Source organism: Schistocerca serialis, chromosome 5, assembly GCF_023864345.2.
Source record: "Schistocerca serialis cubense isolate TAMUIC-IGC-003099 chromosome 5, iqSchSeri2.2, whole genome shotgun sequence".
Lineage (NCBI taxonomy): Eukaryota > Metazoa > Arthropoda > Insecta > Orthoptera > Acrididae > Schistocerca > Schistocerca serialis.
Genome location: NC_064642.1, coordinates 36,667,093 through 36,680,667, shown reverse-complemented (window position 1 = coordinate 36,680,667; position 13,575 = coordinate 36,667,093). Strand labels below are relative to the sequence as shown.

The 13,575-nt window shown below is 37.1% G+C and overlaps 1 protein-coding gene across 1 annotated transcript in view; it reads right to left on the bottom strand.

Annotated features, from left to right (window-relative positions):
- The window catches only part of LOC126481730 (titin), a 534,189-nt gene that overhangs the window by 299,386 nt on the left and 221,228 nt on the right, over positions 1-13,575 (bottom strand). Inside the window, exons 70-73 of the mRNA XM_050105683.1 lie at positions 10,400-10,600; positions 8,159-8,483; positions 3,189-3,377; positions 2,272-2,435 (exon numbers count right to left, since the gene is read on the bottom strand). Coding sequence (XP_049961640.1) covers positions 2,272-2,435; positions 3,189-3,377; positions 8,159-8,483; positions 10,400-10,600 — 879 coding nt within the window. The remainder of the gene's footprint in view (positions 1-2,271; positions 2,436-3,188; positions 3,378-8,158; positions 8,484-10,399; positions 10,601-13,575) is intronic.

The following is a 13,575-nucleotide window of genomic DNA, read 5'->3' as shown; positions in this document are numbered from 1 at the left end:
GATATTAAAGAAAGAATGGACAAGTGGGAAAGCAACAATTTAGTTAGTCACCTTTCTTTGCTGAAGAGTCATGGACAACTTTCCAACACTGTTTGCAAATTTTATATTTCCCAGCTCTTTCCTCTCTTTTCTGGACGCAAGGGCCTCTGGCTATAAAAGGTTATTGTTTCTGAGAATTTCTGTTTCTGAACATATTGAATGGCACCTTCTGATTAAAAATGAAACACATTAAATTAAACAGTATGAACAGAATAATCTCAGCCCTACTTGTGTGCAGTTTTTAATCAAGAGAAGCAGAAATATGTTGAAGAGTACTGTGTACTCAAAATCCTTCTGAATATGTTTTCCATACAATATGAATAGCTTTTGATTTCATACTGAGGTGTAATATTTCATATGCCAGTAGTTATAGTAATAGAATCATATCCGTAACACACATTTCCTACATAGTTTTGCTTTACTATTAAAAAGGCTTGTATTATGACTTGTTAAATGATACCAAATGCACATCTTCATGAGTGTTTGTTTCACAAAAATATGTTTCTCAGCTCCAGATCTTTTATTATCACAGAGAGGACATTAAGGATGTCTTTGATTGAACCACATTGATTCAGAATTGAACTGTGTTGCAATAACGGATAGTCATTATTTAATGAGGTTAGCTCATACCCAGTTAAGGCTGATAAAGCACTAATAAAAATCATTGTTGTATTGTAATTGAGAATGTTGTGCCCAGCACTATGTTCTGCTGCTGGGTGGTCGACTCTGCTCTTGGATACAGACAGGCAGTGGTCATTCATTCAACGGAACAGCTGCTCATGTAAAATGCTATGCAGAAGTTACAGCAAAACTGGTAAATGATATGACTGCTTCCACAGCTGGTCTTGCCTTTGACAGGATAGGAAAGGCATTGACAGAAGTGGAGTGGGCTGTATTGGGTGGACATATTGGACAGGCCTCGCACTTGTGTTTTCCACAGGAATAATGTGGTTAGGGTTTTCGAATAGGTGTGGCATGAATGTGGACTAGAATATTTCATACATTGGGTGGGCAGTGGAAAATAATTTTGAAGGAGTAGGTAGGTTGCGGGTACAACATTCCTCAAAGGACTGGCAAAGGATATGGTGAAGTTTTTCCAGTTCATGATGATACTGAGTGGCAGCTGAGGGAAGGGAGGATGGGGGGTGAGCTGCTCCTTCACAGCTGGTTCCTGTGGGGGGGGGTTGTGGATTAGATAAAGTACAGATATTGTATACAAAATCCCTCAGGAACCAGCTGCAAAGGAGCACTCCTCCTCACAAACCTAACAATATCACTGACTGGAACAACTTAACTGTAACATAAGCCAGGGCTTTGACTACTTATCACTGTGCTTGGAAATGATGAACATCTTACCAACAATCCTTCCCACCCCTTCCAAAGTGAACTTGTTCTCATAACACATCTTTCGATTCTGTACCCACTTGGCCTGAACCTTTGCTAGTTCATGCCCCACATCCATCTCCATCCCTGCCTCATGACACTCAGCTTCATTGATCTTGCACTCACATCCTCCTGTCCACAGTCTGCCTCTTAATGAATCCTACCTCACATTCCCAATCTGTTCCTCCGTACCGCCACGTGCTGTCTATGCCCCCCCCCCCCCTCCCCCAAAGCAGCCAGAACAACCTCACCGGTTCCACATTCCCATCCCCCTTCCCCAACTGTTGTTCCTGCTTGCTGCTATCTTCCTACCTTTTCCCACTCCAGCCAACACAAGCCCTCAATCCTAGTTGAGCTGACAACACAGTGAGACAGGACAATGTAGCCATGCACATATGTGTACTCTACAGCTCTGAACAAGAAATCATCCAAGAGCTGGCAAATTTCCCAGTCTCATTTATGTGTCTATCAACAGTTCAATGCCTAAACTATTTGATGACTCATTACATTTATAGCTTCCATCTTTTATAATGTCAGATTGGATCCAAACTGTGACCAGTAGAGTATTTCCTTCATGCTCTTCACTTTGGAATGCATGTCATAGGATGTTGGGCTACAGAATAGTTATGCACAAAATAGTTAACAACAAAAATTTTTTGCTGTACATCTAGTTTTGTTTATAAGCTGACTCACAGAACTACAAAAACAAAACTCCTTTTTAGGGAAATTTGGCTGTACTCCACCCTGACCTATTACAGAAAATAATCTCTTGTGTATAATATCACAACAACTAAAAGTATGAAGTCAATGAGAAGAAACTTTTAAATGAATGATATAACTTCAACTTACTTGAAAATCTGCCGACTGTGGTATGAGAACTCCTTCACGGAACCACTGTATAGTTGGCACTGGTTTTCCTGTTACTTTTGTCCTGAACTGTGCTGAGCTTCCCTCTGGTACAGTGACATCTCGCAGTGGTGTAATGGTAGGCATGACTTCTTGTGAGTCAGGAGCTGAAGTAATATGAAAATTAGTTCATGTTAGATGAAACTATACTATTTATTTTTAAATAATAAGTCTATAAATAAAATAGAAAGAAACATTCCACATGGGAATAATATATTAAAAACAAAGATTCCATGACTTACCAAACGGAAAAGCGCTGGTAGATAGGCACAATAAAAAACACACAAACACACACACAAAATTTCAAGCTTTCGCAACCCCCGGTTGCTTCGTCAGGAAAGAGGGAAGGAGAGGGAAAGATGAAAGGATGTGGGTTTTAAGGGAGAGGGTAAGGAGTCATTCCAATCCCGGGAGCGGAAAGACTTACCTTAGGAGGAAAAAAGGACAGGTATACACTCGCACACATACACATATCCATCCACACATATACAGACACAAGCAGACATATTTAAAGGCAAACTCTTTGCCTTTAAATATGTCTGCTTGTGTCTGTATATGTGTGGATGGATATCTGTGTGTGTGCGAGTGTATACCTGTCCTTTTTTCCTCCTAAGGTAAGTCTTTCCGCTCCCGGGATTGGAATGACTCCTTACCCTCTCCCTTAAAACCCACATCCTTTCATCTTTCCCTCTCCTTCCCTCTTTCCTGACGAAGCAACCGGGGGTTGTGAAAGCTTGAAATTTTGTGTGTGTGTTTGTGTGTTTTTTTATTGTGCCTATCTACCAGCGCTTTCCCGTTTGGTAAGTCATGGAATCTTTGTTTTTAATATAAATAATAAGTCTGTAATTTATGTTACATACCTTGAACTTTCAGCTGTGCGGAGAGAGTTACAGATCCAACAGGGTTAGAAGCAATACATTTATAGGTACCCTCATCTTCAGGGAAAGCTTCTGATATCTTCAGAGTGTATATGTCATTATCTTTATGCATCTGGAAGTATTTTGATGGCTTAATGACAGTGTCAGCCTTTTGCCACTTTATCTGTGGAGCTGAAAGGGAAAACAGAAAACACACATTACAGTTTTAATTATTTTTATTACTTGCCACCTGCAAGTGAAAAGCAGCAGTGCATTTTAATGATGCATGATATGAAATGAATTGTTATGGTGACATCTTGATCAAATAGTCATTTATTTGTCATCATCCTCTACGATTCAGAGCATTCACCATCATCAGAATTGGTGGCAATTCAAAATAACAAAAAAGCACAAAGTATTTACATGAAACTCATAAATCAAAAATGGAAAGTTAATTTAATGGACACAATAACCTCCACCAAGTTAAAAAAAAATTAAGAATGCAGCTTGATGGAGGCAATCGCACAGGAATGAGATACAAAATACATTCTGTGGACAGTGTTCCACAGTATAAAATGATGTCCACCCTACACAGAAAACAAGTACTATGTGGCTTAGAGTGAACTGAGAACATGAACATTAGATTAACATCCATTCACTTAATGTTGGTTGCAAATGAAATTCACCCTAAACAAAATGCTATTAATGGCTATAAAAGACACATCAGTATTAAATAAAGCAAAAAAATCATGACCTTAGCAGAAATGAGGCACCAAAGGTGTAGGTGAAGAAATACGATTGCGAACCAAAATGTACAACTACAAAGTAACCAATCAGAGAACAATACAAACAGTTGCTCATAAACTACTAATTGACTATAAAAAAAGACATTTTTGTCAATATGTAAAACGGGTATAGAATTAAGTAATCACATATACGGAATGAACAATGCATCATACGAGGCATGTTTTTTAGGTAAGTACCGTTTCGAAATTAAAAAAAGACGTGCGAAGATATCTCAATAATTTTATTTTTACATGAAAGCCTGTACCTTAATCTACACACTGACGCCATTACAGTCTGTTTCTTCCTTGTTTACGTTGTGTACTTAGTGTTTAAAATGCCTCCGATAATCGTGAGTCCTACCGACTGTGAAGTACAGGCTGTTATAAGATTTCTTTGTGCTAAAGGTCTAAAAGCAATCGATATTCATCGTGAGATCTGTGCAGTTCACGGAGAAAACATTATGAGTGATGGAATGGTAAGAAAGTGGGTGAGAGCATTTAAAGATGGCCGCACAAATGTACATGATGAACAACGGAGTGGGCACCCTTCGGTCGTTAATTAAAGTTTGGTGCAGGAAGTGGACAATAAGGTGAGAGAAAACAGATGCTTTACAATTTCCTCCTTGCGGGATGTCTTTCCTAATGTTTCTCATAGTGTTTTGTGTGGCATTGTGACCGAGCACTTGAATTACCGAAAATTGTGCATGCGTTGGGTACCGAAAATGTTGACGGATGTGCACAAAACCAAACATTTAGACTTTCCTTGAGCGGTACCACAAGGACGGTGATGATTTCTTAAGTTATGGGCAACGAAACATGGATGATCTATGTCACACCAGAATCAAAGCAACAGTCCATGGAAGCTGAGCAAGGGCATCATTTTGCTGCAAGACAATGCCTGTCTGCATGTGGCAAACCAGACCAAAGATCTCATCACACCTTTTCAGTGGGAAACTCTAGATCATCCTCCATACAGCCCCGATCTTGCGCCCAGGAACTACCATCTGTTCCTGCACTAAAAGAAACACCTGGGCAGTCAGCATCTTCAAGACGATGACGAAGTCAAAACAGTGGTGATGCAGTGGTTAACAAGTCAGGCAGCAGACTTCTATGAGGAGAGTATTCACAAACTGGTAGAACGTTATGACAAGTGCCCCAATATTGACGAAAATTATGTAAAAAAGTAGATTAAGGTACAGGCTTTCACGTAAAACTAAAATTATTGAGATACCTTAGCAGGTCTTTTTTTTAATTTCAAAATGGTACTTACTTAAAAAACACACCTCGTAGAGTCTTACCCTGAAGTGCTTAAGGTGATGACAAATAAATTATCATCCAATGAAGACCATAACGTGATTATTTAAGTAACATATTTGTTGTATTAAAGTTATGAATCAATACTATGAACATAAAAAACCATAATCATGCTATCCCATGCTCCTAACACTCCACCAACATCTGCTAATCATCAACACAGGAGCGCTCTGCACCAACAGCATCACCATCATTTTTTAAAACATTACCATCACCATTTAAAACATTATCTCTTACCAAATGAATCATTTCCTCTTGCATGACTTCAAATGAGAAATATTTACTCCAGAATCCCTTCCACCACACCCATTATGATATTCACCTGTCTGAGCAACCCATAAAATATCAGTTTGCCTTATCCCTCTTTCATTCTCAACACCTTTAGCCATTGGTCACCTTTCTGTGAATGACTGATATAATAGCAGTCCCATACATGAACCAGTACATACTAATCCAGTACTATCACAGGCATGCTCCATTTCATTACAGATTGACACATTTGTGAAAACAGCAACATCATCTATCAACTTTATGATATCACAGCACAACATTCTATGTGAACATGGCCAATCACTAACTGCCCTCCCCCTTTCATGAATGTTTGCAACAAAACTCCACACAAGAGTGAACATGACCAACCGTACAACCCCGCCATCCTGCCTCAGTTTGAATAAAAGTACTGTACTGTTTCTTGTTCGAGTTTCACTTCCATGTAAAGCAATATTTTAGACAAATACTTTCAGAGAAGACATCACAATACTGAAATTTATACACAATGTTAGTATATACCTCTGTCTCAATACGGTAGAGATTTTCCTGCTGTTGGAAGTCAGCATTTTATATCCTCTTAATTTCTGACATTATCACAGATACTTTTACGTAAACTAAACATAACACCACTCGTTGAGTACTTTTACTCAACTACTCATAGGCACATCAGGACCCTAAATTCTGCCATTATTAAGTACAACTTGTGATTCACTTTTTCTGGTTGGCTCTCTGAGGGATGACATTTGCCTAAAATACAGAATTAGAGCCAATGCTTTGAAATACATTGTCAATAAATTCAAGATTTGTGACTGAAAGTGTAATTTATCTTACATTTTATCCCAGTCACAATTCTAATGTCAACTCCAAATGATAAAATAAGGTTGTATTTTGACAAACTTTTTCCAATTATTTTCATGTCCTGTGGAGCATTTGTATTATTAATCATAACACTGTGAAATGAGTTAAGCTCATATTTACAAGATGATTGTAGGTGAGGATCACGCATTGTTCTTACAGCCCGTTTCTGAGCAATGAACACTTTCTTTGTTAAAATTTAGTTATCTCAGTACATTATTCTATATGAGATTATTGAAGGAAACTTACTGGTTTGTCTCTCCCCATGACTTGCAATGATTCAAAGTGTAAACGTTGCTACACTAAATTGTTTTAGGAGTTTCTAAATAATTTTTTTTCCTCTGTTTAAAAAACTATCAATATGGGCACCTAAAAATTTTGACGTTTCCATCTTAGTTCTTATTTCCTCACCATGTGTTACATTTACCATTGGTGTAGTACCTCTAGCTGTGCAGAACTGGATATGTTCTGTCTTTTTGAACTTGAGAGTGAGACCATGTGCGCAGAAAACAAACTCAATAATACTTTCAAGAATATTATTTAACATTTCTTCTGTTGCTGTATGAGAAACAATAGTAGACCTAATACTGAGCCTTGTAGAGCTGTATAAGTGATTTCTCTCCAGTCAGAATAATCCCCCCTGCTTAAACTGTTTCAATGATCAAGTACAGCTTTCTACACTCTTGTAGTTAGATATAACATTAACCATTTGTTCATTATACTATCAATTCCATAACACCTCAGTTAATTTAGGAGAATACCATGATTCATGCAGTCAAATGCCTTAGACAGGTCACAGAAAATACCAATTGGCATTATTTTGTTATTTAGTCAGTCCAGCAATGCTCTGAGATCCAGACTGTGATTTAAGACAGACACAAGGAAAAGACTGTTACACACTGAGCTTTTGGCCAAAGCCTTCTTCAGAAAAGAAAGGAAAACACCCACACATTCACATAAGCACACACACCTCACATACACGAGTGCTATCTCTGGCCAGACTGGCCATGTGTGCATGGGTTGTGCCTGCTTGTGTGAATGTGTGGGTACTTTCCTTTCTTTTCTGAAGAAGGTTTTGGCTGAAAGCTCTGTGTGTAACAGTCTTTTCATTGTGCCTGTCTGCAGCTCAGCCTGTAATCTTTATGGTGAGCAGCAATCATCCTTTTCATAACTGTTGATATTCTACCTTCCACCACCTGAAATTGTGATTTACTGAGGATATTGAAGTTGCTCAGGTGGAATACTATTCCAGAATACACACTGTTCTAAGAAATTGGAAAATGTCAGTAGTGAAACCAGTCAATAGTTATTGACATCTGTCCTATCATCTTTCTTCTAGGTGGGTTGACTAATGGCATATTTCAATCTCTCTGGAAAAATGCTCTGAGTTAGCGATGCACTACATATAAAAAAACAGTGCTTATCCCATGGGAACAAGTATTTGGTACTGTGTTGGAAACCTCAACAAATCCAGATGAGCTTTTATTTTTGAGAGAATATATAGTTTTCTTAATTTCAGAAGGCAAAGTGGATGACACATTCTCATATGACTGAATTTTATGTAAGCTGCTTGCCCAACATACTCTTCCTATTTTTTTCTTGAACTGCTTGTCCCTATATTTTCTGAAACATCTAAGAAATGGGTACAAAGAAGTAACAAAGTGGAGGCTTGTCTTTCACTATAATGAGCAAATCTTCATGATAGTTTAGAATATATTTGAACTCTAGATAATTTATGTATATCCATACCTGGTTTGCCAGAAATTCGGCACTGAAATGTAACAGGCTGTCCCTCTTTCACGACCTGTCCCTTTAGTGGTTCAATAATTGCTGGTGCTACATTTCCTGCTGGTTGTTGTTGTTGTTGTTGTTGCTGTTGCTGCTGTTGTTTCTGTTGTGTGGGTGACCGAACCTGACATTCAGCCTCACAACGTGCTTCACCAGCACTGTTGATTGCCACACATTCATAAGTTCCAGAATCCTCTGGTATAGCCTCAATAATCAACAGGGTATTCACACTATCTTCTTCCAATGTCTTGTATCGAATATCTGATGATGGTATGCGTTTGCCATTCTGTGAAAGATTGATAAGCAAATTAAATGAACTGCTGTGTAATATATTTTAAAACAGCCCACATGAGCAGGGCTAACTGAATCTGAACTCGATTTTCCAAAGTTATAATACTGCAAAAATTTATGTTAGGCTTTACCATGACTGTTACTGATAGTGAACAAAACAACAAGTGTACTGTTACCAGTCACTGTTGTACAAAATGACTAGGAACAGCAAATTTGCTGTTCCATTGAATGTCAGTTGTCAATTTCTTTGCAAAATATAGGTGTTATCATCTGATCCTTTTCACTGCCATGGCAAAATAATGGCAGATTTATAACAAAATTGAAAATTTTTATAAGCCCTATCAGGTTAAAGAGAATAATGAACAAATTCAAATACAGGAGATGAACAATGCTAAACAATTTGCACAGATGAATAATGATCTATGGAAACTACAAAATTACATGGAAATTCAGGGCCAAAAAACTGAATATTAAGATTACAATTTTCTACAGAAGTTTCAGGAAAGAATATAAATGTTGTTACTTGAAAAATAATGTATTAAATTGCATAATTAATGAATTTTTCAAACATTCTTCTATGCTTCTGCTACACGACACTTTTTCCCTTTTCAAGAAATAATGGCCACTGGCTTGGCTCAGTCCACTAAAGTACATAGTACTTATGTAATTTTCAACCATTCATTTTTTTTTTTTTTTTATTTGTGCTTCTGAGATTACTAATGATATTCAGAAACCATATTCCATTTCATTTTTATTTAGCTCTATAATTCACTATTAAAATAGTATGAGCAATAAAATGACTAACAGAGCCAAAAGTAGGACAAACACACTACCTTCTCACCTATTAAACTGAAGGTAATTTGTGTGGTTTAAGTTGCCTGAGACTGCAGTTGTGTCTGCGAGATGCATTTGTGTGTGTGTGTGTGTGTGTGTGTGTTGTCCATTGTTGACATATGCCTTAATGGCTGTGTGTGTGTGTGTGTGTGTGTGTGTGTGTGTGTGTGTGTGTGTGTGTGTGTGTGTGTGTGTGAGCGCGCGCGTGTGTGTGTCGTCTGTTGACAAAGGCCTTAATGGCCGAAAGCTTTAATTGTGAGAGTCTTTTGTGGTGCCTATCTGCGACTCAGAATCTCCACTATATGGTGAGTGGTGACTTTCCATTTCATAATATTGAATGCAATTTTGGTTGCATAGGAGATATTGGGTCCACAAAAGAAGGAAGCGAGAGTATGAAACTATAACAAAGTCTATTTTCTCACATGAATTCATTTATTCATCCCTGGTTGGTTAACTGAAAAATGAAAAGTGAATGTCAATGGCAGAGTACATTTTGGAAGAAGTAAGAAGTATAGGACCTTCAGTCTTGATAGTCTGAGAGACACTGATAATGTCAACTGGTAATAGTATGCCTATGAGTCTTGACAGTCTGAGAGACACTGATAATGTCAACAGGTAATAGCATGCATATGCATTAAGATTAGGTATGAATAGATTAAAGGGCCATCGATCCCAGAAGCTGTAACAGACATGCCAATGAATGATAATACTTCACATAACTGAAAGCTCTTGCTTTGTGGAAGGAAATGAAATTAGAAATAAAGACTATACAATTTGAAAGAGACATCTAAGCCATTGCACTGTGAGGTACAAGGTGACGGTGGGCACTTTTAAAGGATGTGCATAGTTAACCAGTGTTTCATACAATCTGCCTATCTATTTCTATATGCCAATAATACTTAAATTTTTGTAAAATCACTCCATTCCATGACTACCACAATGACACAGGCACAGTAACTGTAATAGAACAGAAAATACTCTTTATTCTGTTCTAAACTTCCATTTTCAGAATTTTTACTTCTATTTTTGTTTTTTTTTTCAACAAACATATCAAACATAAAAAGTGGTTATGCAAACCTTTAACCAATAGACATCAATAGGTCGTGTGCCCGCTATACGAGCATCAAATCGCACAAGTGTTCCAGAATTTACAACACTGCTTTCAATAGTAGTAAGGAAACTTGGAGGCACAACACCACCTCGTCCTTGGCGTCGCTTTTCCTCAACTACTAGATTTGCACTGCACTTAGCAACTCCTCCACGATTTTCAGCTACAACCTGAAAAGAATGGTGCAGAAATCACAGAATTTTTTTATAATCTGAATATGTATCAATAAAATGATGGATATTTTTCTAATTCAATTCTAATTTATGAGCCTTTCTCTTTTTAAAATGCATCTTTGTCCTCATTTCACACAATTATCTCATAGCAATCTATGCAAAAATTATTTCCATAATAATAATAATAATAAAAATTCCATAATACATAACATAAAAGACTACTCTGAAACTATTACTTTGCACATCTTTTAGCAATGTATGCAGTATATTCTTCACATCATTCCCTCAGATAATTTGACTATGAGGACAATAAATTGAATCATTTAACTGCAGTCCCCAAAGCACCTATTATGTATACCCAACTTAACTTAATTCTAATAATTTTTTCTGAGACCTTTACAATATTCTGCCTAAATATTAGAATACTACTTAACAAGAGGCAAAGTCAGAATCTTACACAGTTCTTGTGTGTACTCAGTACAAAAAATTTGTTTCAAATATGCTGGCTGGTAACACAACATGAGACTCACTATTGTGATACTATAGGTCAAAGCTGCACACAGTATCTCTTTCATTCACCTAAGTTTCTTTAATTTTTTTGACTGATATGGAAGCCAGTTCTTCCAAACGTGAAGAAAATTAAAAGCACATAACCCATACTGTATTGTAACTGGTAGTTCTTAATATACATCTTTGACAACTGTCTTCCATACATGTTCTGTGTAATTTGTGTGCTATCTGTGAAATGTATTTTTGTCTTTGACTAGTTCTGACCATGCCTTCAATTCATAATCAGTGAACAACCACAACTGAAGGTTAAGACTTAATTATTCCTTGCTTTTTTGTTTCTCTGTCTTTCACGTACAACTGTAAAAGACTTGATCATTGAGAATAATGTGCTCGTTCTCCTTCAAGCTTGCAACATTTATGTTTACAAGTCCTAAATACATGTTTATAACTTGCTATTATTTACTTTCATGAAACAGTACATGGAAAATTTCTGATGGAAGATGCTATGTATTTACAACCACAACAAAACAGAGGAGGCAATAAGCAGTAGATACACATTTAGAAAAGGAGGAAAATGCTTAATCACACACACACACACACACACACACACACACACACACACACACACACAGAGAGAGAGAGAGAGAGAGAGAGAGAGAGAGAGAGAGAGACTGACACACACAGAGAGAGAGAGAGAGAGAGAGAGAGAGAGAGAGAGAGAGAGAGAGAGAGAGAGAGAGAGCTCCATGGCCACTATTTTCTCCTAATGCTTTCCAGGCAACCAAGAGTATCATGAGATTTTGTCCAGAAAGTAAGTATTTTCCACCTTTTTTTATAAGTGCCTTTCTCCTGTTCACTGTCTCATCCGTCTGCTTCAATACTCTTCCATCAGAATGGTAAACCAATACAAAGTATGATTGTTCAGGAAAATATTGATTTTTTGCATGATATATGTTGGGATTCCATTTTCTCAATTTTTTTGTTATATTTGCATTTTTCTTGGCAATATTTTTTGTGACTTTACTTCATGATTGACATAAATTACTTTTAAGAGATGGATGGAGTGGCTGCTGTCACAAATTGTACTCAACACATTTAAGGAAGCATGCTCTTGAGTCAGTGGTCTCCAAACCACCTTGCTTTTTCTCGATTTGCAACATTTCAACTTGCTGTATTAAAACACAGATTCATGAAGTGGAGAGAAGTGAACAACAAGCTTTTATTCCTGTTCGTGTTAGTCAAGAAAAGACCAAATGGCACATTAACACAAAGTGTTAGCCATAAAACAATGTATACACATTTATACTTGCATGCTTCCACTCCTCGTGTCACTTGACAACAATAAGCCATAATCAACACACTGGTGCACAGGACTCATGAAACCTCAAACAAAGAGAGTTTAGTAGAAGAGTTGCAGCTCCTAAAGAAATTCTCTGGAAGAATGATAACAACCACTGCCAGCAATATGATTCTGGAGCCAGCTGTTGACTATGCTACGTTACAATAACCGCAATTCATATTTGTCACCAAATGTACTGAGTTTATTTTTCAGTTTATATCAGGATAGCCAACAATTTTTCTTGACAGTAAGGTTAATCTAGCCACATTGTGTATGCAAATTAGCAGAATCATAAAAAGAAGGCCAGTGAGTGACAAATATATCTCCAAAATAAATTATGCCATCAAAGAACAGTTTGATCATCTTGATGCTGTTTTCATAGACCCAAACAAACTTCTGAGTGAAAACTACCTTGGAAAAGATGGCTTGAATTTAAACAGATTAGGGCCCATAACACTCAGCAGAATGTTCACAGATGTCTGCAAAATAGTCAGAAGGAAGGGAAACTAATATGGTATGATTGGGGGAGAAGAACCAACTGCTGCAGCTGAAAAAGCAAAATATAAACACCACACAAAAAAGGAGGGACTGCACAATATGCTCTCAGAATACAGCCCACAATAAGTATGTCAACAAAAGAAAAGTTATATAAAAGTACTACATCAGAATATTCAATACATTAGTAACAAGAAACTAGAAGCAGAAGTAGTCCTACGTGAAATACAACCAGTCGTACTATGTATCAATGCACATGGTCTAACTGAAACCCAGGTAGCTAACTTGAGAATAAAGTGCTATATTTCATTCAGTTACTTCTGTAGATCTAAACATAAAGCTGGTGGAGTTTCCATATATATTAAAACAGGAAAGCACATAAAGACTGCAAACAGTAAAGGTGTGAGATTACCTATAGCTAGAAAAAAAGACTTTGAAATTACTGGTGCAGTGACTAATGACTTTACAGTGTTTTTGCATACAGATCAACAAGCGGCAAGATTAGCATCCTTCTGGAAAAAAATGGGCAACTTACTAAGAATGAATACGAAGAAAAACGTTGTTATATGTGGAGACTTCAATATTGACATGGCAAAAGAATCAAAACGAAGACAAGATTTTAAAGAAT